This window comes from Nothobranchius furzeri, chromosome 13, assembly GCF_043380555.1.
Source record: "Nothobranchius furzeri strain GRZ-AD chromosome 13, NfurGRZ-RIMD1, whole genome shotgun sequence".
In the NCBI taxonomy this organism is placed as follows: Eukaryota; Metazoa; Chordata; class Actinopteri; order Cyprinodontiformes; family Nothobranchiidae; genus Nothobranchius; species Nothobranchius furzeri.
This window is the reverse complement of record NC_091753.1, coordinates 43,239,219-43,265,446: the sequence shown is the minus strand read 5'-3', so window position 1 is coordinate 43,265,446 and position 26,228 is coordinate 43,239,219. Positions and strand designations below refer to the sequence as shown.

The 26,228-nt window shown below is 40.7% G+C and overlaps 1 protein-coding gene across 1 annotated transcript in view; it reads left to right on the top strand.

Moving 5' to 3' along the window:
- The first annotated feature begins 638 nt into the window (after positions 1 to 638).
- The window catches only part of LOC107380224 (protocadherin-16), a 109,817-nt gene continuing 84,227 nt past the window's right edge, over positions 639 to 26,228 (top strand). The window contains exons 1-2 of the mRNA XM_015951360.3: positions 639 to 862; positions 8,494 to 10,314. Coding sequence (XP_015806846.1) covers positions 8,515 to 10,314 — 1,800 coding nt within the window. The 5' untranslated portion in view covers positions 639 to 862; positions 8,494 to 8,514. The remainder of the gene's footprint in view (positions 863 to 8,493; positions 10,315 to 26,228) is intronic.

The following is a 26,228-nucleotide window of genomic DNA, read 5'->3' as shown; positions in this document are numbered from 1 at the left end:
AAGCTTTATGAAATTCCCTATATCCTGATTAAACCCTGATGTAACAAGGGAAGGTATCTGCTGTTTCACACTGGTTGGTTTGGAATACTTTTTTCTGTTAATAGATAAAAGCATAGATTAAAGAACAGCATTTTATTAATGTTCATCATGACATTAAAATTTGTTGGACCTCTAAACAAAAATAGAGAAAACTTTATAGGGACCGATACCTTTCACTGCTACGAAGGTAAGCAGGAATTTCGCATCAAAATCATTAGAATTTTTTTTATTCTAGACAGATTTTGTATAATTTTATCCATTGAATCAAACATTGGGAAGCATAATTAGGATATAATGGTGCAGATTTTTTTCTTCTACAGTTCCCTTTTAGATAGGATGGTGGCACCAGAGATTAGCTCTAACCTCGGCTGCATCCTCGCTGTGACTCCTTGAGGTAATCACAGCAGCAGCGAACGGTAAAGAGAAGAGGAGCAGGAGTCTGCAGCCGGTCACGTGTTGAATAAATCAGATTTTGGAGACGGACGTCCACTGCTCGGCCCCCACAACGTTTGGTCTTGGAGTAGAAGCAGCAGCAGCCGTGTGTGTGCGCGCGTGTGCTGAAAATAGGTTCACTATAGGAGGAGGAACACTATAGGAGGAAACTTTCACCACAACTTTTCGGCTGATAAAACTGTACTAGAATTGCGCAAAGACTCGATTTTGCGCGCCGCAGAGGAGACTTTCTCCAAAAGAAGACACGCTTTTCCCTTCTTTTCTGAGATGGATGTAACTTTCTCTTTGTGCTTCAACTGATGAGCTTTTGGATTTCTTAAAACTCGGCTAAAATAATTGCATGGCAAAACCCAGAGAGGAGCAGATGAAGGTGAGTATCGATCATGTCAGCGCAACAGTTTCCATTCATCCAGGCGCAGTGGATGCGTTTGGTGTTTGGGTTTAAATGTTTTCTGCTGCAGACGAGAGGCTCTGTCATGCTCAGATTTCACATTCAATTTCTATTAATTTCATGCAAACTTTTATTTAAACTCTCAAAAGTTTAAAAACTCGATGCAATGTTACAGTGTAACAGGGTTTACGACACATGTTGCATTTCTGAACCAAACACCAGCACACTCCATTCCCATATTCTCATGCAACAGCCTCGTGCATTTACTTTGAGGGGTTGCCTAAATGGAAGTGGCTGTTTTGTCGCTTCTGATTAAAGCCCCCTTGAGACAGAGAAATTCCTGTGGAAGTGTCCAGCCTGCAGGTTATTGTCCTGCTGCAGCCCTTCAAGTTGAACACCTCCCAAACCGCTACAGATGAAAGCACAGGGATTGTGACGGCAGACTTATGGTCACTGACCGTGAATGGGTGTTTTTTTCCCTCAATTAATAAACCAATTAAATCTCCACTGGGTTCCATCACCTTGCACTTAAGTTGTGAGTGATGGTTGCTATGGAGGTTCCTCCTTTGGTTCTAATCTCCAGCAGCTATTGGAGAGATTCAGTCTTGCTTTACGAATAATAACCGTTGTTATGAATAAAGCATCCTAACTGCAGCCTGCACATTGGTTTATAGGGAAACGACCAGTCTGGATCTTTTTGATTAGTAATCATTTGTTTGGTGACTTTCGGAGATGGACCAATATGTTTTTTTTTCTGTCCATATGTAGAGGTCATTGTCAGCCAATGGCCAATATGTGCTGCCAACTTTTCATAGCCTATAACTCTTCCATAGTTTAAACTGTAGCGTCCAAAATGCTAAAATGTAATTTCTGAACTTATTGAACACTTAATCTAACCAACTGTCGAGTCTTAATTTTGTGCACAGCTCAGAATTAAAATAATTTCATCAAAGTTAATCCATTAAACCAATAAACTGACCAACAGGAGAATAAAAGAAATGCCAGCTGACAATGAAGTTTTGGAGCATTTATAAGCAGATATTTTTCAGGAATGTGAATATACATTCAAATAAAATTTGGCAAAAGTACCAGGCTGTTCGTGGATGTGCCTGACTTTAAACTAAAGGGATGTGTTGGTCCAATGCTAGAATATAACAACTGATATAAAGTATATCAGCCTGATATATCGGTCATAGTCAATCTGTTGCCACGATATGTCCGGCAAACTCTCTCCAGCTACATATTACAATAGCAATCTGTGTTGAATTAAAATACAAGGCAGACACAGAAATCAAACAAAAATAACACGATTTTTGGAAATAAAATCATTATTTTAACAACCAATTTTGTTCCAATCCAAGAACTATGTCGTAAATCCATTTTTGCTTTTATTAATCATGTCATTATCTCTCTTCGTGGTTTACACAGTCAATGAACTTGAGATCTATAAATGAATTTAGTCTCTCAGGGTAACAGCCCTTATTTGGAAACCTCATTTAGTTCAAAAAACAAGAACGCTCCTGATTGTGCATGAGGTGAACCTTTGTTGTAGTTGCCTCCTGATGTGCTGATGCACATGTGTTTTTTATGATGCAGCTACTAGTGTCACTAATGCAAAGTCAAACATCAAAAATATCAGGTGTGCTTTTCTTATCTAGAGTATGTTAAACGGACAGCTGAACCAACCCATGCCCTTCCTAATAACCCTACTTGTCAGACTCTAAAAATCTCTGACTGCGAGGGTTTATCATGAAGAAGTTGCCAGTGTCCTTTTTCCAGTGCAATATTTGTTATGACTCAAAAGTGCAGTTAAAATCAGAGGCCTGTAATGACTTTTGCTGGTCTTTTTAGTGCCCAAAGAGCAAAGTTTCAAAGAGCGACGCAAGGCACAGAAACACAGCACTTAGTTCGGCCACCATTCAGAGCATTTTAGTTTTGCTATTTGCTAAGCCTGTCATCCTCATGTCCAGGCAATCTGCTAGTCTGTCTGTGGTTTCCATTACGGCTCCACCGAGCCTCGCAGGCTGGCATGGGCCTGAAACCACAGACGCTTTCATTGAGTTAACTGGAATCATGACATGCTTGTTTTATAAAGTTTGTCACCAAAGTTGCTCTCTTGGTCTGTTGGTGGTAAAATGTATTTGGCTGGCTAAGTGAAATGACTTCAGCTGTGTTGCTTTTGATGATCACGTTTTTATTTAGTTTATTTAATCAGAAGAAGTTTTGCTTGAGTAAAGAAGAAATCCTCTCCAATAGAGGTGTGTGCTGTCAAGAATCTGGGGATACGATTTCTATAGCAATAAAGGAGAGACAATATGATTTATTGTGATACTAAAACCAGACAATATTTGCAAGTTTTAAGACTGAATTTAATTGTAAAACTCAGCCCAGACGCTTCAAAAACACATCCAGTGTTATCATGAGATTTAATTATTCAGTTAAAGAGAAGACGGTAGAAAATGCTGCCGCCTAGCAGTTGGAGGTTGAATCGCACCACATAAAAGACATACAGTAAATGTTTGCATGTAAATTCTCAATAAAAATAGATACAATGGTTTTAAATAATGAATTCTTTGTAAACATAGGGCCAAAACTGGCAGAAGAAATAAAGGTTGATGGAATAGAAAGGGACACTGGTGAAAATATTGAAAGGAATAGAAGCTCAATGTTTTTGAGAGCAGTGGAAGAGAAAGAGATCTATGACATAGTGAGAGGACTTGAGAACAAAACCAGCACAGATTGGAATGATATTGATACGGGAACAGTAAAAACAGTTATTGATGGTATTGTAAAACCATTAACATATATATTCAATTTGTCATTTCAAAAAGGGGTTTTTCCACAACATATGAAAGTTGCTAAAGTTATTCCCATTTACAAAACCGGTGAAAGGCATCATTTTACAAACTATAGACCAGTGTCGATACTTTCCCAGTTCTCTAAGATACTAGAAAAACTGTTCATAAAAAGATTTGACAGTTTTGTGGAAAAATATGAATTACTGACAGATAGCCAATTTGGGTTCAGAAGCAACAGATCAACAGCTTTGGCATTGATAGATTTAATGGAAAAGATAACGGACTGTATGGATAATAAGAGGTATGCACTCTGAGTTTTTTTAGGCCTAAAAAAGGCATTCGATACTGTTAATCATGAAATTCTATTAAAAAAAATGGAAAGGTACGGGTCTAGGGGAATCGTTGGGGACTGGTTAAAAAGCTATGTAGGGAATAGGAAACAATATGTACAAATAAATGAATACAAATCTGATTTGATGGATATAGCTTGTGGAGTACCTCAAAGTTCAGTACTGGCACCAAAAGTGTTATTATGTATGTAAATGATATCTGCAGAGTATCAAAAATTTTAAAATTTGTAATATTTGCAGATGACACAAATATACTGTGTTCAGGTGTGGAATTGCCACAGGTCTTGGAGTTGTTCACACAGGAATGACCAGTATTAAAAAAGTGGTTTGATATAAATAAATTATCATTAAATCTAGATAAAACCAGATTTATGTTCTTTGGTAACCAAAAGAAAAAACATCAAAATAGAAATTTGTATGGATAATGTATATTTAGAAGGAGTAAATGAAATAAAATTTCTTGGTGTGATCATTGACCATAAGCTCTGTTGGAAGCCACACATTACTTATGTTCGAGGGAAATTGGCACGGGTCGTTGCCATCCTGGGGAAAGCAAAGAAGATGTTGGATCAGAAAGCCCTGCTCGTATTATACTGTGCTTTACTACTGCCATATATGAGTTACTGTGTAGAGGGCCGGGTGAAACATACAAAAGTTACATACAGACGATAACTATAATACAGAAAAAGGCCATTAGAATAATAAATAATGTGGGGTACAGGGACCATACAAATGAACTCTTTGTCAAAATGCAATCCATTAAATTCCAAGACTTGGTGAAGCTCAAAACAGCGCACATAATGTATAAAGTAAGAAATAAATTGCTTCCTAAAGAAATCTGTTTATTGTTCAAAGAAAGAGAAGGTGGGTATAACTTAAGAGGGGAATAAAAATACAAAGTGCTAGAACAACTTTAATAACTATGTAAATTGCAATTGCAGGAGTTACATTATGGAACAGTCTAACAGAAGAGATAAAAGAAAGTAAAACCATAAAGCAGTTTAAAGTAAAATATAAAAACCTAATTTTAAATAAGTATAAGAATGAAGAAAACAGGGTTAACCCAGGGCGGTAATGCCGCTGGTAATGCTGCTGTGGTTCTTTTTCAGTGATTTTTGGTTTGATTGGTTTTTCTTTTTTTCTCCATAACTGGTGAATCTGCAAATGTACACATTCTCTATTTACGTTGTTTTGTTTATTTTTTTATATATACATTTTTTTCATATGTTGTTTGTTTAATTTAAGATTGAAAGAAAATTAAATTAATAAGAGGTAAAACTTGGGGGTAGAGACAAATAAGTAGATACTTCTGCCTACTCCTTTGAAATGTATATGAAGTAAAAATAATAAGTCAATCGTGGCATTTTTCTTCCTTTTATGAGGCGTTCAGAACTATAACAGCAAGAGGCAAACAACCACACTTCCTCTAACATACTACCATAATAAGTGTAGTAAATGTTCTCTACCGTAAACACCCCCGGGATGCTAACACCAGATATAACAATGTATTTTTCTATTTATCGACTTGCTGTGTAGACGTCTTAGACTGACATCTAGAATCTCCTGGCGCTGATCTGGAACTGGCAACAGCCATGAAACTCACGGATCAGCAGGGAAACGGTTACCTTTAGTTTATAACAATTGACTGCAGTACCCAAATTTGACCACAAGATGTCATTCTTACATATTGCACCTTTAAGCTATTAGGTCATTTCTAAATACGCCTTATCAGAGAAGACCAGCTTGATCAGTGGGACGACCAAAGTTTTAGTTCTGTTTTTAACTAAATCTAACACAACTAACATCTTAAAATACCTACAAAAGTTTTAATTATTTTTAATTTTTACGAGAGCATTTTTCAAGTAAAGTCTACATACGTTAATTGAAAGAGACAGAAGTTTGTTTATATTTTATAGTTTCTGCCAAACCAAAGGCCTGCTTGTCTTTATAGTGGTGCAAAACTGAGAAGTCAGGTACAAATAAGGAAATACATTTTCTGAATATAATAGGGCCCATTTTCCTAAACACAGTACAGACAGTGGTTCAGAGGATGAACTACATCCTTGATGTTTTCAGCAGCTGCTCAGTATAGTTCAGCTAAATAAATAACTCAGGGTCACATTTGCTGCATTCATAATTACATTAAAACAATGTTGGATTTGATCAGCTTAAAGGGTTCAGAGGAGATTGATTTAATGTCAGTTTTTTGGTACATAATCTAAATAAACCTGTAGCAATGAGGGAGTAAATTTTCTTTTTTGGGTAAATGGGATCAATCTTTTAGTTGTTACATAACTAAACTCATTTTCAGTGTTTAATAGCCTCTAATACAGTGCATAATCTATGATGCAAGAGGCAACTTTTGAATCCAAACCAGAACAAGATTAGCTGTATGAATGCAACAGCTTTCAATTATTAGAGTGTTTATTTTACAGATTATTGTCCCTTTAAAACAAAGCATAAATACAATATTCTTTATGCTGGCACTCAACCACACCAACAGTTTGAATGACACGGTTTCAGTACTTTTTATCTAAATTGCAGAAATCCTTTCCTCAGCTCCATATAGTGAATTTTTTTTTGTCATATGTTTTTAGTAACCTGGTATTGTGCAATTAGCTTGCCCAGCTGTGTCTGCTATATCCATTAAGCTGTGCTGCTCTGCAGAGGTCCTCCACTGCGGCTGAACTAGAAAGTGCATTATTTCAGTTGTGGCATTTGGTCAAAGATTTAGGTCCTAAAACGCTCCCTTTTGTGCTCTGGATGTTGAAGTTCATCCCCAGTGTTGCAGTAAAGTAAATCAATACTGAGACTTCAAAGTTGATGTGCCATCAGGACTTTCAGGCTGTCGTGGATGCTTATTGGCAGCAACAAAACTCACAAAACCACCTAGGATATGGAAGATAATGGCGTATTTCTCATGCTTGCCTTTTATGGTCTTGTCATTTGAAGTTTTTATGGTTTCTTTGAAGAAAATAAGAAGTCAAATTGCTAGACCAGAATTCCCTTTTTGTTGCCAAGCTGTGAAACAATATTAGCTCAGTAAAAGCACCAACCTTGTTGTCTTTAATGTTTCAAAACAAGAAGTGATCATAGGTTTAACCCTGCTGAACTCAAACTAATATATGACATTAAACGCAGTGTCTTCCGTGTTGTGGGCTTTGAATCATGGTAGACTGAAATTAAGGCTGGAATCTTGTGTGCATATGGCCAACTTCCAGAGGACCTCAATTATAATGCTGCAGAGCCAGAAAAAGGGAAAGAGGTAGACTGCGTGGAGCCCTCCAATTCTGCTGCAGCCTGCTCCTCTGTCACTCAAACACACACTGCTACTACCGTGGCTAAGACAGATCACCACACTGCGTTTGGAGACACATGGGAGGGATTTACGGGATCCACACACACACACACACACACACACACACACACACACACACACACACACACACACACACACACACACACACACACACACACACACACACACACACACACACACACACACACACACACACACAAATGCTTTCTCTCACAAGTGAATGTTTTTGTGTAGATGGGGGGGGGGGGGGGCTAAAGAAGTTCTCTAAAAAAACGTAATTCAGAACTTAATGTGAGCTGGATAAATTTACTCAAAATTGAAGAAAAAGTTACTTTGACAGCAAGTAAAGTAGATTTTAAATGCACAAATGTAGGCAGAGCCACACACAATCAGGAGCTAGCCTTTCTAGTTAATGCAAATGACACAACAATTGTTGTTGTGCCAGACTTAGTGGTTTTGGATTATTCAACAGATGGTGAGGGTCTTTCTGAACAATTTCCACATTGCTTCGCTGTGTCTCCCATTCTCAGTCACAGATTGTCTCTGATGGTGGAGATCTAAAGCCAAATTGTGCCTGCTGTTTATTCTAGGATTTCTCTGTTATTTTCTCCTAAATTTAACAAAATCCAATTATTTCTCAAATAATAAGTAGAAATGGTTGGTGGGAGTTAAATTTATGAACCACCCTTGGTGGAAGGATTTGAAACGCCTTGGGAACTAAATTTAGTTTTAACAATAAATGCAGCACGTAACTTTCCAGTCTTGAAAGGCTTTTATGGTGAACATGTAAAGAGTCTGGGCAAAAGTGATTTTTGCACCTTTTTAATTAGAGCTGAATAGCTACAGTCCCCGACGGCCAGTCTGAGGGGTTGTGCCGTGGCATGGGTTTTGACGTTTCTATAGAAAAGCAAAACTTTCAGAAGGAACAAGGTGTTGACTTATTGACTTGTCTAAGACATGTTGGAAAATGTAATGTGCTGGGGCTATTCTGTGTGGTTTGGAGGAGAAGAGAGCCAATAAAACACAAGAAGGTGTTACAGACATTCCTATTTTTAGTCACCATGAAAATGCTTCACTCTTCAATTGGTCCTGGAGTAGTGAAGTTTTGATGTTATGCAGATTTTCCCTTTTGTTTGTTTCCAGGTTTAAACTGAAGAAGCAGACATGAAGACAGCTGCCAAGGGTTCGGTGAAGTCTATAATGGATTCTTTGCACTGTGAGGGTCGGCGGAGCACAAGGATACTGTTAATGGTCTATGTGGCCTTGGAGCTTCTAACAGTTCATCCATCTTTTGTCCTTGGTACCCTTGAGCTACAGCTTGATGAGGAGCAACCAGCGGGCACGGTTGTGGGTGACATCAGTGCAGGACTTCCTCCTGGTGTCACTTCCTCCTTATACTTCATTTCAGACCATGAAGGCACAGGAGTGAGCAGTGATCTGGACATTGATGAGAGCACCGGCATAATTAGAACAGCCAAAGTTCTGGACAGAGAACTGAGAGATAGATATAACTTTATTGCAGTCACCATGACAGGCGTGACAGTAGAAGTGACCATTAAAGTGAACGATATAAATGACCACGCACCCAAGTTTCCTAGGAAGAGAGCCACATTTAAAATTCCAGAGCAGACAGCAATTGGCACTAAATTTCCTCTTGAGCCAGCCGTTGATAGTGATAAAGGCCAGCTTACGACACAAGGTTACCTTATCAAGGACGGAAATGTTGGCCAAGCATTCAGTTTAGAGACAAGAAGGGGAAGCAGCGAGGTTCTCTTTCTGGACTTGGTGGTCAATGCTATTCTAGATCGAGAGAAACGATCCACCTACACCTTGTCCTTAGAGGCTTTTGATGGAGGTTCACCTAAAAGAACGGATCAGATGACATTAGACATTACTGTACAAGACATTAATGACAACGCTCCTGTATTTAACCAGAGCCGCTATCATGCTATCATATCTGAGAACCTCCAACCAGGAAGCAACATTCTCCAGGTGTTTGCCACAGATGCTGATGAAGGAGACAATGGAATGGTGTTTTATCAAATCAACAGAAGACAGAGTGACCCAGATTGTTACTTTGTCGTAGATTCTCGATCTGGAATCATCACTCTGAACAAGCCTCTGGACTTTGAAAAGAGGAGAGTCCATGAGCTCGTGGTTCAGGCACAAGACAATGCAACCCACCCAGAGGTGACCAACGCCTTTGCCACCATACATGTCAGAGATTACAACGACAATCAGCCCACAATGACCATCATATTTCTGAGTGAGGATGGATCTCCCAGAATCTCTGAAGGTGCACAACCAGGCCAGTATGTGGCTCGGATCTCAGTCACTGACCCAGACTACGGAGAGTATGCCAATGTCAATGTGTCATTGGAGGGAGGGGACGGAAAGTTTGCTCTCACAACAAAAGACAGCATCATATATCTTGTCTGTGTGGACCAGATTCTGGATCGAGAGGAGAGAGACACATATGAGTTGAGGGTGATGGCGACAGACTCTGGAACACCTCCGCTCAGGGCTGAGTCCTCCTTCATCATCCAAGTGACTGACATCAATGATAACTCTCCTCTTTTTGACCAGACTGTGTACAGACAGGTCATCCCTGAAGTGGTTTTCCCAGGCAGCTTTGTGCTGCAGGTAACAGCTAGAGATAAAGACCAGGGGCCAAATGGAGACATCATCTACAGCATCCTTCAAAACCAAAGTTCTCATCACAGCTGGTTCAGTATAGACTCTATCACAGGCATCATCACCACTCTATCCCAGCTGGATTATGAAAAGACTCCTAGTCCAAGTATAACTGTAGTGGCTACAGATGGAGGGAAACCACCACTATCTTCTACTGCCGTGGTAAACATCTTACTTCAGGATGTAAACGACAATGAGCCCGTTTTTGAGAGAAACTTCTACAATGTGTCCATCAAGGAGAACATAGCTCCAGGGACCTGCATCATTGAGGTCAGTCATTTTCTCTTACATTTACCTTTTTCTTATTTCATGCTGTTATCGATTACTCTGAGAATATGTGATTCGACTCTCAACTCAAAGGTATTTGTGAAGACGACGTGAGTTTTAAAGTTGTTAGATCGATAGAAGTTGATTTTGGCTTGAAGATTGCTTCCATTCCTCATAAATGAGTAATTTTTTTTAATGGTAAAGCTGTTGAAATTGGATGGCCTTAGTGAGGATTTACCTGCAATTTTAGGCCAAGATGATCTCCACTTTGGCTGTCCTCCCCTTCACCTCTGAAAGGGGTTTCCAGGGTAACAGGCAGTGTAAAGTACTCAGAGAGCCGTGGAACAAAAGGGGTTTTCACATATATTCAGAGACAGAGACAAATTGAAGGCTTTCTGTTGGTTAATAAGTTTCACTTTGCTTCTAAAAGGCACCTTAATTACACTTGTTTATCCTAAGAAAAATGGTCACAGACAACCAGATTAATTAGGTTTTAGACAAATTACACAACAAAATTCAATTGCAGAAGATTTAATCTTTGAAAATGTTATACTCTAATTTTGTTTTTGCTTTTTTGGAAAGAAGATCAACACACAAATGTAAAAAAAATGTGTCATTAGGCATTAAAGTCACTGAAGTAATTTGCATGTTAGCAGGCTTGTGTTTCCCTTCAAAATCTCTAGACGTCTTGGGGTGGGTGCGGAGCTTTCCCCCATTCTGCACGTTCTAATATAATCGCCATTAGAATTCGAGGACCCCCCTTGAAAACAAGATGGCTCATCTTAAGGGGCTATTCCTCTTAAAACAAGCAAGTTAAAGCTTCAGTATCAAATCTGCAAAATAAGCTAGCTTTTAAACACAAACACTGTCATGGAACTCTCACGTCTTCTGTCGACTATCATCCCTAGAACACGTCCGCCTGATGCCGGAACCTGCAATGCCAGAGTAAACAAAAGAGCGCTAAACACCGATCTTTTTCCACATCCAAGTCTTTTGTTGTCAGTGACTTCCAATTGTGTAGAAGTGGCAGATGCTAGCTTTTTCTCCATCTCTGATATTATTGAGTGCGAAACTCTCACAGCTGTTGTTCTGTTGCAAAATGTGTGAGTGCGTAAGGAGTGGAGGACCCAGGGAAGTGCGGAAGTTTGTTGGTTCAGTGGGATCAACAACTGGATGAGGTTCCCCACTTCATGAATCTTTTAGTTTTTTTTATCTCCACAATATATTTATGCTAGAACATTGTTAAAAGGCATGAAAAAATGTTTTAAGATAGCCTATTTAGCAAATTTGCAACTGCACCTTTAAAGAGAAAGGGTAACGGGTAAAGAAAGGGTAGAGCCCGGTTCATACAGTAGGAATTTTTAAATTGTCGGCCGATTTCACTAACATGACTGTTACATCCCCGTTAGTAGGGGTCTTTGGTACTTGTGTTTATTTCGTTTAATTTTTATATGACATACTCAATGTGGAGCAACGGAGCAAGAAGGAAGAAAACTGCCAGAGGGTGAGAGCCAGGAAGAGCGTCTCATCTCCATGACAATGGTGTCGGGGATTCCCCCTCAATGAACTCGCTGCAGTGACGTCATCCAGGAACTCCGGTCGAAGCGCTGAGAGCGCAGCTGCAGGAGATAATGACTGATTACCTTATCTGTGCCGAGTGGATAAAGATGTCGTGGGATCCGCAGATCAAGGAGCAACTCCTACCCATGAGTTGTCTCCCTGCTCCACGCTCCTGTTGAGACTTTTGCCTGGTAGGACTATAGAGAGTGCATTTAGTCTGAGGTAGATCCTCTGCACTTGCCAAACGGTATAGCCCTGCTTGTTAGTTCTCGTTATAGTTTGACATGATTCAGATCATTGAGCTGGTGGTTTTGAGTTTGTTTTGGTTTAGACTTTAGCAAACGTTTATAGTATTAAGGGAACCTTTGGTAAGAAGAACACCAGTCTTATCATGTTAACCTTTTGAGGTTCCGGCTAAACCAGAAAGCTGTGTATTTTTGTTGGGTTTTGTTCCAGGAAGTTTTCCCGAGTTTCTTTTAGTGTCTTGTATTAACCTGTGAGATGGTTATATCCCCTCCTTTTACTTTATTAAAAAGAGATTATTATTTTACAATCCGACAACTCCTCCACCTCCTTTCCCCCAGTCTAGTGTTGTCAAAAAAATCGATACCCAGATATAAATCGATACTAAAAGTGGTATCTAAATGAGATATTCCATCCCTGTGGTATCGATATTATGGACTATTATACACAGCCTTCTTCAAGTACACCGACACGCACGGCAGCCAGATGCCGTAAAGCAGCCTCCGCCTCCCAGACAAACAGAAGACGCCGCATGGCTACATAGCAATTTCCCACGCGAGTTGTCTCCGATCCAAGTTTTGTCTGCCAAATAAATAAACAAAAACATAAACAGCGAATTTGGGAGGCGCTTCACAGCCCAACTTAATTAGCATACCAAGTCCGATACGTAGTTGTATATTCACGCTTATGTGCTTAAAGGAAACTCCCGTTTATTGCAACCCGGACTTAATTTCTAGCATGCAGTACGTTTGTTTACTCACACTGACAACTTTGGTGCTACTTGGATTCCCCGGGGTATTTACCGTAGGTCCATCGCCGAATCGCCGTCAGCGTATATCCATATAACGGGTGTGGACGGGCACCCATGGTGCAGCCTCGAAATAAGACATTATCTGCACCAAAACATCTTCATGTCGAAAGGTTTTGTTAGGAATCATTAACGTGATTCCCCTGTTCGTTTGGAGCGTGTCTGGTCTGGGATTTCTAGGCGTAAACAGACTAGCTGCGGCTAATCTAACCGGCGCTTTTAATGACGTCACTGCCGTGCGCCAGTCTGTTTTTATTAAGATTATCGGTAGATGTACCTTTGTCCTACTGTGGAGAAATTCGTTTTCTCTCTTTATTGACCAACAGATATGTTCAAAAGTACAGAACAAAACATATGGCATTACATCTTATGACAAAAATGCACCTTAAACAGAGTTTAAGCAGCAAAACATCACTCTGCAAATAGTGTATATATAGTGAGACAATTCATGATTTAAAGTGTTAACTTTCACCAGTTTTTGTATGCACGTTTTAAAAAATGCTGATACTTGAAAGGTTTAAGCACTTAATACACTTAATTCTTAACATTTAATTTTTGTAATATAAATTGAGGAATGTTATTTTTTGAATAAACTTGTTCGATAAATGGGTGTTTTTAAATAGTATCGAAATCGAGTATCGAGTTTTTTTTTCCAAGTATCTAATCGAGTTTGAAATTTTAGTATCGTGACAACCCTACCCCAGTCCTTTGTTTACCTTCTTTTATTTTACTTTGCCCGGATCCTAGGTGAAGTCATAACAATGACACACCCCACAAATGTCGATAAAAATCATGTCTATACCAGTTTTGGTCCTACAATGTGTTTGGTCTGGTGACACAGTTAAAACTATGTACTACACCAAAAACAAATTCACACAATAACATTACTCAGACAAACAGGAAGTCTCATGCGTATGCAAACATAGCGGAAGAGGAGCGTGCAGCGTTCTTCCATCACCTCACGTTCTGATTGGCTTAACGGCACATTTCAAGAGACAGCACTTGTTTGTCCTCAAAAATTGGACCAAGACAATCCAACATGTTCTAAAGCCTGGATTTATGATTGTAGTGGTGCTTCTGAGCAGGTCAGACCTCTCTTAACAAACCACACATGGCAGGAATTTCTGATAAGATTATATTTGGAGCCTTTACGGTTATTGGGAACATCCTTAAGATTGTTCAAAGGTGGATAATTGGGTCAGAAATCATCCCAATTATCCTGCCATTTGAACCAAACACAGAACAACACAGAAATGACTGCAATCCTCGGTTTAAATGAAAGTTGAGATTCTAAAGAAGGGGAGGCCACCCAGCAATAAATCACAAGAACCAAAAGAATAGGAATAAACGGGGGTTTCCTGAAACTGCTAAGGGAAGGTGGAAAACCAAACAAATCACGTTTTGGATAACTGCAAATCTCTCAGATGGATTTCATCTGCTGCCTTTTAGGGTCCAAGTGTGAAATAAATGTTAAAAGCCACTTCTCTTTGGCATTGTCACTGACCTGCTTGGAGGCTGCAGTTGTGTGTATTTGGCGAAGCATGTGAGAACAGACTGCCCTTACTCGGGGTGCCAGCGCTACATCCAAATATCACTGCAAGACATCTGATGACTGTCTTTTTGTCTCTGTAGATTAAATTCACTGTGTCACCCCTTCCATGCACAGCGCTGCCCAAAACCCACTACAATACGGGTTTGAAGTTTCTCTGTTTATTTTACTTTGTGGGTCACCAGCACAGCAGTTTGTGATTATTTCAATGAAGTCTGGCTCCACAGTTCTGTGTCTGTGATATTCTGTCACTTTCCACTATACATTAGTGTGTTTTGAGATGACTTTATAATTAAATCTACAGGGGTGGAAGAGATAACAAAAAATAACATCTATCTGTCTTGTAATTGAGTCATTTAGATCTGCTGCAAAGAAATTAGGTCATCCGAGTGGGTAAATCTAGTACGGATAAAAACAGCAACGATTTAGGAAATGTGCTGCACAGCTATAAGTGTGTCAATTGGCATTGCTAGTGTAATTCTCCTGCATCAGTTTTTGAACTTTAACATGTTTTCTGAATGATGTGGAGGTTTAAATCTAGTTGTTGCATAACATGTCCAATGCCATTAAGCAACTATACTGCTGCTGTTGGCTTTGCATGAATCAAATTACAGGATAAATTATATTTTTATACTCTGCAGATTTATACTGCAGATTGCAAGCATATACAGTATTAAGAAGACTTGACACACTGTTTGTTTTTCCAGCGTGAATTTCGGTGCAACTATGTGAAGCTTTTCCAGAATAAAATGAAAAAGAATGATTTTTATGGTAATTTGATGAGATATTTGAAACACTGAGGCCTTTTGATTACCAAATAAAGTAAAACATGGTTGTTTTGACTTTCAGAGTTTCTTATTCCTTTTATGTAATGAAGCTTCTTTTGTTGATCGAGCCAGAACCTCACACAGGAGGATAATTTACACATATTATTGTGGTTTTGGGGTAATTTGGAGGGTCTCTGCTAAGGATTGTTCCTCTGTCTGTTTTGCACGGGTTGTTCTGGCTCCAGAAAAAGGCGAGAGGGGGTCTTTTAGCAGCTGTGGTGGAAATGAACCCTGACAAGTGCTTGCAGCAGTGGCGGAGGTGACATAAGCAGGGGGGCTTCCTTTTCTATCCGTTAGCCGGGTCCTATCCAGAATCTTATCTGATCTCCCTTCGTTTTTCGTTAGCTAGCTGTGATGATAGACAACACCTACATTTTAAACTCACCAACCCCCATGTTCACAGCAGAATGGATCACTTGTAGTTCCTGCAACCAAACACCCCCGCATAGCAACTTCATACAAACACTGATTACTGCAATTAAAGAGGCAAACAATTTGTCTTTGTTGCTCTGTAACTTAAACTGAGGCCTAAACCCTGTCCTGATGAATTACTACTTTGTTAAACATAAATTATTTTGAAAACTGTTGGAATAATTGTTCGGGCCTTTGTGCTTTGATTAGGAATATTTTCATGTGCCAAAAACTGTGATCCTGCTTTGCAAAGACTCTTTTTTTTAGTGTTCATACAACTACGCGCAGACATATTCATTATTTCACACTGAATCCTTTAAAGGCAGCCTAGTTGAAAGAGGTACCTCAGTAAAGTGGGTACTCTGAATCACTTCTCCATTCCTGCCAACATAAAAGCAGCCAGTCTACAGAGAGAGAGAGAGAGAGAGAGAGAGAGAGAGCGAGAGAGAGCGAGAGAGAGAGAGAGAGAGAGAGAGAGAGAGAGAGAGAGAGAGAGAGAGAGAGAGAGAGAGAGAGAGAGAGAGAGAGAGAGACTCATAATTGTCCTGGAGAAAACGTCTAACTGATAGAAAGAATCCCCTCTTTTACTCCACTAGCCCCTCGTGGGTTCCTCAGTCTTTTTGTACAGCAATGACCACCCACTGGTAACCACCAGGCAGGTGCTAATAACTGCTCTCAGAACATAAAACCACACTTTCCTCCATCTTATGTGAGATGATGAAAATGTTTTATTTTAATTGAGAAACATGCAGATTACCTGTCACATTGTACTGAGTTTAGTTTAATTGGGGATGTAGCTTCTCTACAAACGTCATCAAACTTTCTGGATTAAAGCTTTATTTTTTTAGCAGATTTCTTTTGTGTGCATTCTTTAGATATTCTTTCATAAAACCACTTTTCCCCTCAAGGCTTCTCAGGATGATGCACATGTCCTAATATGACTTTAAAACAAACTAAGGTTTACCAGAACAGTTGTGTAAGTGCAATCACTTTGACTGAAAGCAAAACCTGACTGTTCTGAATGCAAACTTTTTTTAAATCAAGGCTTTAGCTTTCTAAAAATAACATAGACTAATTATGGGGATGGGAGATGTTGCTAGTTTCAGTCTGGTATTTTGGTGAGCACACCATGCAATCAATTTTCACCAGAGAACTTTTTAGGCATCATGTGTGTCAAATGAAATTTTCTCTTGTCTGTTTTAATGGTAGAGGGGCCGTTTCGCCGTGAGACTGGGCTAGCTTGAGGCAAGCTGACGCTGCATTTGGTCTTTCTTCTGTTTCTTTTTCCTTCTCCCAGCAACCGAGCTTCGCTGTGGCTCTGTGGTATCGCAGTATTTTGGGGGAATGTTAAAATTGCAGGAAACTGGATGTGCTACTTACTGTGTTTTAAAATGTAATACTTCCTTGAGCATTTATAGTCTTGAGCCTAGTGAGGGCAACATGAAAATGAACACTGATCCTTCTGAAAATACAGTGGGTGTTATGATCATTTCTACTCACCTACCTACCTACCTACCTACCTACCCACCCACCCACCTACCTACCTACCTACCTACCTACCAACCCATCCACTCACCCACCTATCTGCCCACCCACCTATCTACCTACCTACCTACCTACCCATCCACTCACCCACCTATCTACCCACCCACCTACCTACCTACCTACCTACCTACCCATCCACTCACCCACCTATCTACCCACCCACCTACCTACCTACCTACCTACCTACCTACCCATCCAATCACTCACCTATCTGCCCACCCACCTACCTACCTACCTACCTACCTACCTACCTACCTACCTACCCATCCACTCACCCACCTATCTACCCACCCACCTACCTACCTACCTACCTACCTACCTACCTAAAAAAAATACATTTAATATAGTGAGTAGAGATGCACCAAAAGACAAATCTCTGAAATAGTGAGTGAACGAGATCTTTAACGCAAAGAAAACTCAGGAGATTAACACTGTTTTATCATGTAGGCCAACTATTACTTTGGGCTAATCTCAGCATGTTATAATTAGCATAACTCAGCACAATCTACCTTTCCTGGCTTCTTGTATTTGCACCACATGACCAGTCTATTATACAGTCTGACAATGTTGATGTTTATTCTATTCATGCTATTCAGGTTCTGCTAGAGCTGTGATGCGCTCACATGTGGTTCTGCCATTAAACCAAAGGTTCTAAATGATACAAGTCAGCTGGAGGGATTTCCTGCTCACATCTGGCCGGGAAGGTGGATGGGTTTATGTGTATCTCTCCAAAGAGACGAAAATTTCATCAGAACAGTCTGTCTCTCAGGCTGCCTGCTGCAGGTCAAGCAGACCCCCAAGTGCTGATTCCAAGTTTCTCTAATAAGTGTCCGTATAATGAAAGGACAGAGTCTGAGGGGAAAGTGAGAAAACACTGGGGAGTTGAGTCTCTCTCTGCTGTGGCTCAGCAGCTCGATCCAGCTGTTGATCCCACTTGTAACATTTATCTTCTGACACCGATGTATCCCGTCTCATATCTTTGCTATATTTTCAGCTTGACCAGACCTCTTATCTCTTCCCACTTCCTTTCCCCAGTCTGTTGTGTCTCCACTGTGATCCTGTTACACCTCTTTGCTTCCGCTGGTTTCTCTGTGGTTTGGTGACATCTGTATGAGAGCAGGTGATACTAGCACATCTGCTGTGTGGAGAGCCCCAGTCCTCCCTGGAGGGACCGGAGCAGACTTCCTTTTGGGACTCAGTCTGATTGAGCTCAGGCTAATCGTTTCATAAAAGAAGGCATGAAGGCATGCGCGTTGAGTGCAGCAGATGCAGGTGTTTTCTCAGTCACTTTGTCTCAGTGTTGCATTCGGGCACAAGGGGGGTTTCTTTTTCTGACCTTTTAAAAGGGGCAATTATTCACTTTGCCCCCGTCTTTGAGACAAATTAATGGGGAGGGGGAAGACCTTGGATCTGGCTGTGATGACGGCTGCCAGGCCTTCTGTTCTCACCTCTCTGGTCCTCTTACACATGTGCAAGGCACTTGGCACTATAGAACAAGCTGGGCATCAGGAAGCATCATCTGCTCATGATATTCTCTCTGTTGAAAACCAAATCTGTGCTAAATCATCCATCCAAGCCCCTGCTGGCAGTCAGAAGCTACCAGACTGGACAGCAGATGCATAGTGACAACTTGCCAGGTAACTAAATCAGTAACTAGGAAACTAGATCTCAGAAGAACCGACAGCCAGTCCTTTTTTGGTGCGATGATGATTGTAATGGTACTTTCTAATTGCCAGCCTATTAAATTTAACTTTCAGGACAACACAACCTCTTCCTAAAAAACATCCGTGTATTTACACGGCCTAAAAAACCAATGCGTAACCACTGCGCAAACGTCTCCATGACTTTTACCAAGAATGCTTCACTTTAGTTTGCCAGCCCCCCCCTCCCCCCCCCTTTTTTTTTTTGGTGCAGCCTGACTGCCAGTTGAAATAATGATTTAGAAGAATGGAACTCAGCCTTACAAACCCATTCATGTAGTGGTCCATTGAGCATTTTCTTCTCTCAAACAGGCCAGTTTTCCTTCACAGCCAAGCATAATAAGGGTGAGAAGATGGCTAAACACTTGAATTATTTAGTGCACGAGTTAGCCAAGCAAGTAATAGGAGCTGTAAAGGATTGTAACAAGGCAGAGAAAAAGCAGGCAAAAACATTCAGAGTTTGAAAAACAGGTAAATGAAATGTTAGACGTGCTTCATAGTGATGATCCTTCATATTTTGTAGATCTTCGACATTAATGATAATGAAAACTCATGTACTGTTTGGAGCTAAGTCTGACCCTTACTTCACACTGTAGTATCAGCGCTGTGGAAAATGGGCGGAACGTCACTGCTTCAAGTAGAATATATTATAGTCTATGGGGGGTGGGGGGTGAGGGGGTGGTGGGCGGGGGGTGGGGGTTCAAACCAGCCGCGACGCGAAAATTTTCAGGTGCATCCCAGAAGCGGCTCGCCTCGTTGCACCGCTGAAGATAGGATCTGGTTCTATTTTTGCTGCGATCTGCTTCTAGTACACGTCAGTTTCTGCAGTTAACCTATGGCTAAACAGGAAATTACACTAAGGCCCTGTCCACACGTAGCCGGGGATCTGCCAAAACGTAGATATTTTTCTACGATTAGGCCTGTCATCCACACGAAAACGGAGTTTTTTCACACGAAAACAGATCTTTTTTAAAACTCCGGCCAAAGTGAAGATCTGCGTTTTCTCCGTTTTGGGTGTCTGCGTGTGGACAGACAAAACCGGAGTTTTAAGGTCCGCAACGTCACTTTCCATGACAAAAAAATGCTGACATCACGTGTGCGACCTGTGTTTACACTAGCCAACTGCGCTCGCTTTATCAATTGTCCAAGCGCTTTTTGCTTGTTTGTTTTTGCAAGCGGAATTACTGCTCCTTACGGAAGACCACAGACGAAGGACGAGGTTAAGAACGGGGGAAGTACTGCCGCCTACAGGTCTGTCATGTCCTTAACAACGTATTTTTCCGGGTACGTGTGGACAGAGTTTTTTTTTTAAAAACGAGGTGGTTTGGATGCAAGTTTTTGGAGGGACGGATATTCATTTTTTTTAAAAACCGGCTACGTGTGGACTAAGCCTCAGTTTTAGTGTAAAACCCTCAATAATTTTCAAAATAAGAGACTACTGCAATGATGCGGTTTCATATGTACAGTAGATTACGTCAATACAAGTGACCTAATGACTTATTTACTCCCAGAATCGTTGCAGAAGTGCAGCAGAGTGTTTTTCATGCTTTAATCCTGGCAGTGGCGAGGAACAACATCAAATATGACATGAAACAGAATATTAAAGATCATTTCTTTCTTTTTGGTTTAATGGCAAATGGCATAAATAAACTGTGATCTTTGAAGTCTCGAGGGGTTTTGTGATCTTGCGAATCCAGTGAGAAGCACGGCAGGAAAGCCGCTCCGCAAAGCTCGCAAGTAAATCTGCTTTGCTGTTGCTTCCAGTGTGAAGTAGGGGTAAAGAGTGCAACTTTATGGACATTTTTTTTAACCCAACTGGTTCCACATTTGAGGTATTTATGATCCTTAACTTATTTTTCATGAGGAGGCCTTTTGCACCTTCAAAATCAGATAGTCTGAAATACCTAGAACCCTAGGGTACTCTTGCCAGCATATTTTAGTTGTTTCTCTGCTCCATCAAATGTGAGTCAATGGTTCAAGTACGTGTTCAGATAGTCATCAAGCTCTGCAGAAGCCTGCTAATTGCCCACTGATTAAATCAGGTGTTGGAGCAGAGAAATCTATAAAATATGCAGGATGGTGGCCCTGGAGGACCGGGATTAGACACCATCGTGGTGCCCAGTGAAGACACGACTAAACGTAAAGAAAAACAGAAAATTAGCCTATAATGGTTTGGTTTCCGGCCCTGTTCCACAGTGTTGGGTTTCCAGGCTTTGTAAACCACAGCATGTTGGTGAGAAAAATGCATTTTACATGTCACCTGTTCAGCTGATATGCTTTATCACATTTCAATGACATGTGTAAAAGTACAGGGGTGTAATTTAGGATTGAAGTTGATCCCTCACCAATGGGCTTCCAAGGTTGCGATGGATGCTTGTTCCAATGCGTAAGGACACGTCAATATGATATCACCAGAAATGATTCACAAGGACATTTCTTTGTTATTTCTAAGATGAACAAATCTGTGGGATGGGGAGTAATGAAAAACCCCATTTGGAAGGAGGTCTATGGTAGGAGATGTTAACATCATACCCGTCTTTTCTCTCATGGATTTGGATAAAAATTCACCCAAGCCTGTTTTGATCAGACAACCAGGATGCATTCACAAGACAGCGCTGCATGAATAAATACACCAAATTCCTCACCAAGTCAAGCGATGCTTTTACTTTTCTGTTTTAATGCATCCAACCTGTAGATTAGTCATATTAAGAACACAACTGCTTGGCTTAATGATGATTTCCTTTGAGTGCTGGAAGTTGATTTAAAGATTTAGCAGGGGAACTAATTATCACAGGGTTGTGCACCTCATCAGTAAGGCTAATTTGCTCTGGTGTTGCAGAAGTTAAGCTGAGAGTGGTGTGCTGCTGCTTTTAAGCATCAAGTTGAAAGGCCACATCTTTGTTTAGATTGTTGTGTGTGGCCTGGTGTGTGGGGAGTACGGCAAGCTGTGGGACTCGCTGCTGTAATTAGGCAGAGCTGGTATGCAGGAATCAAGACTTGTGATTCGTGACAGACGAATGAAAACCAGGGATGGAATGTGTTTTTGTTCTTGTCAAAAATTTTAGGAAGGCAGACACTCTCTAATCAGTCCCTTTTATTCCTCTCCGTTTGTTTCATTTATTTCTGTGAGATTCGAAGTATCCTCACTTGACACTCTGAAAATATCATGGGGCTGGTACGATTTCCAAAGCCACAACCAAACTAAAACCATGGACACTGCTTTAAAACTTTGCCTTTTTTCGTTTTATCACAGGTTGAGGGTTAGATACACAATTGTGGTTGCCATTTCTGCAAAGCACCATATTTGAATGTGACTCGATATTTTTATGTTTACTCTAAGCGCTCCATGCACTCTGTACTGTGATTCTTATTGAGGCTTTTGAGGGCAGCTGCAGACTCGTACAGGATGCAAAATAGACTTTTTTGTTAAGTACCAAGAAATAAAAAAGTGTGTTCGTTGCAGTGAGTTCAAGCCTTCCCAGCAGTCAAGTTGGAGCAGACGTCGAGCCAGTCAGAAGTTGCCACCGGTCGGTAACAAGATGGCGCCTGTGCTTGGCTTAGCCGCAGTCACCGGCCATTTTTTCAAACTTTTCTCCACTAACCTCCTCTTTTCCACCTTGCTCCTGTCTGCGATCCTCTTCAGTAGTGTCCCTGCTACCATCTCCTATGATCGCCAGACTCTTTTGTCCTTCCGTTCGTTCACGATCGCCCAAGATGCACCGAGGACGTACCTCCCTGTTTGTTTATCTGAGTGGTGCACTGGCCCGGAGCCAAACGATGATCCCAGCCAGGGTGCCTCCAGCGATGTTTATCCGGTCTCGGGAAAATGTAGGAGGAAAAGAGGTAAACGAGCAGGAATCCAGGTGAGAATAAGACTTCTCTTAAAGCGTGGTTTATCTAGTAAACATCGGCGTGATCTTCTAGCTTCTTGTCCTTTTTTTGGCGACTTGAGCGCCACTTCCGCATTCCCGCTAGGCCGTGTTGGGGCGCGGTTTCTCCGTCCAAGTATTTTAAGGTCGGTTTATCCTCATTCCTCAGTGGTTTCTCCGCCTGTTCCCTACTGTAACTCTCTTTTCACGTGTCTGAGCAGAACCTCCCTGAACCGTCTACAGGTGGTTCAGAACGCCTGTGCTCGGCTTCTGACCAAGTCCTCCAAACACACCCACATCACCCCGCTTCTTCTCAAGCTTCACTGGCTGCCAGTCAACTTCAGGGTTCATTTCAAGATCCTGGTTCTGGTCTATAGGGCCTTACATGGACAAGCACCATCTTACATTGGTGATCTTCTTAGTCCCTACACCCCCAGCAGGTCCCTGAGGTCCAGTGATCAAAGCCTACTGTTTGTGCAGCGCACCAGGCTAAAGACCAAAGGTGACAGATCATTTGCTGCTGTGGCCCCCAGACTCTGGAACTCTCTCCCCCTGAGCCTGAGATCAGTGGACTCAGTGGACTCCTTTAAAAAGCAGCTGAAGACTCACTTGTTCAAGCTGGCTTTTGTATGACCTTCTTCACCACTCTCTCTTTATTCTGCTCTCCCCACCTATTCCGCCTTCCTCAGGATCCACTGATTTCCCTATTTCCGATTCACTCTCTCTCTTTCTTAACATTTTTTGAATCACAAGTGTCTATTTTTTGCTCATTTTAAATATACAAACATATATATATATATATAAATATATAAACATTTTCTAAATAATTTTTTATATTTTTACATTTTTGTGAAGCACCTCGTGATTTTTATGTTGAAGCGCTATAGAAATTATATTTTCTTCTTCTTCTTCTTCTTCTTCTTCTTCAGTAAGATATATCTAGTTTTTGAATTTTTCAGAGAGTCAATGCATCATCTCCAGGGCTGAAGGCGTAAACACATCTGGTATGAAAAGCTCTAAAACCTAAATTATACATGTTTCACCAGATCCCAAAGCAAGTACAGAAACCTCAAATCCCAGTTTGCAATTTCCACAGAAGATTTTATTATCTCCTGTTTGAGCATTTGTTGATCTGTGTCAATCTGCTCCAGCTGTCAGTCATCTCATCCCTCAGCTCAACCTCGGTAGTAGGACAACACCTCTGTAGCAGCTTTGTTGGCTATTGTTGACCAACTTGAGCAGAAACATTCAGTTTGATTCCTGGAGTTGAGAGTTGTAAATGAGCATATCCTCTAATAAACTTGGACAAATACATTGATCATTTTCTTGTTCTTTTTTTTGAAGTATTATGCAGGTTAAACTCATACCTGATGGCTCCAAAGCAGGTTTTGTTATTAATCTTCTACATTTTCATTCACGTTTTCCCTGTTGAAAATATGGTTTACTTTTGAGGACATCCTCCGGTCTCTGGAAAACGTCAGATCAAACAGCCTCAGATGTCCATAGAGGAAACAGCACCAGGTGTCATTCAAAAACTTATCAGACTTCTGTCTAAAGCCCGGTTCTGTTGGCAAGATAATCATGCAGAATTTGCTCCGCCCCTTCTGTCAAGTTGCACACGATTATCGTAATAGCTCTAAGAATGATCTTAAATAATCCCACCTTGTGTGGTGTGTTAGTAGCTCTAACTCAGAAGGACATTGAGACCACTCCGATCATAAATCTTGGGCTTTCAAACATGTTGGACTGTCTTGGTCAATTTTCGGGGACTTGAATGCTGCCTGTTGAATGCGACATGTAGTCAGTCATAAAGCGAGGTGACGTAAAGTCGCAGCAGCCTCCTCCTCCACCGAGTTTGTTTACATCAAAGTCACATTTTATCTTGTGGGATTTCCCATTTGAGCGTGGAATGCGTGAAAGCGGATTGTGTAGGATTTGTTGAGTTGCTGACATTACACACTGTAGAACCGAAACTGGTATATCCATGACTTTTTAAAACAATATAATACGTTCTATTTAAAAGCGTCTTTTTGGACACCCAAAGTCCCTTTACAGGATAAAACTGTTGAGTAAAAACATGAAATCAATCAAATCAATCATAAATTGTAGGCAGTTTTCTCCACCATGTGTGTGGTCCCACATGCTTTGAAAATTGACTGACTAATTAAAAATACGTCCATGTAAACCAGGCTTTAACGGCATCAGACACGGACTCAGGAAAACTGCATTCCATTACATTAAGATGCGGTTAGGTTGTGAAAGTTACATAACAGTGAATAATGTAAGGAGTTTAAATCTGACTTTCTGACATGTCGAATGTTGATAACGTGTTTAGACAACAATTTGGCTGTGACTTGACAATGACGCTCCTCTTTTCCTCTGTTCTTAGGTGTGCCATACTTTTTTGGACTTTTGTGGTACGTTTGTAAGAAATGTATAAAAAAAACACCTAAAAACAGAAATCTCTGCAGGATGCTTCTTTCTAAGCACTTGTATATTTGAGCTGTTTAATCAGAAGTCTGATGGGTAACCTGATGCTCTTTTTAGTTGGACACCTGATAATGTGTTCCTGAGACCTGAGGATGTCCTAAAATTCCCAGTAGGAAAGCAGCCGACACACTGAGTTACAAGAATGTTGGTAATCGGTGAAAGGGGTTTTATATCCACTTGACCACATTATGTAAATTTGGTCATTTGTAGCAGTTCACAAGAGTCCTCCACGTTCTTCTGTGGGCGACCATGTGCAGCACAGACTAAACGTTCTACCTTCTCATAAACCTAAAACCAATGATTCACCTTTTTCCACATTTGTCTAATTAAACACTCTGCGACTAAAGAGGAAAACAAACTGTGTTTAACTCCTCATAAAACAATTACTCAATCTTATTTTATTTTTTTATTTTTTACTAGACAGCAGACAAACTGCATGGGCCTGTTTACTCATCAATATGCATTAAATATGAATTTTAAGATTGCCCGTGTGCTTGAGTGCTCATTCCCGGAATAAAAAATATCCTGTTTAAAGACGAACCCGTCCTCTGTCGTCCTCCCTGTCATCACTGTTGCTGCACCACTTTTTATTTATGAGCCTTCTCCGTGTGTTTTTAACCTCAAGCAAACTCATTCTGCAGTCTTAAAGGCTTTGTGGCATCTGCTCAATTTTTATCCTGGTATCAGATTTCAAATAAGCTGCGTGAACGTCCTTTGCTCAATTAACATTTTCCTTCAGCAAAAGGCAACGTCCGTTTGAAGAAACAAATTGAGAGAAAGTGGTAGAAATCTCCCTACAACCTGCATATTTCTGAAAGAGCTTTATTTGGGAATCTCCTCTGAGTCGTCGTCGTCCCCCCCCCCCCCCCCCCCGTTCTGTAAACTACTTGTAAACAGGCTGTTTAAGTGTGAAGT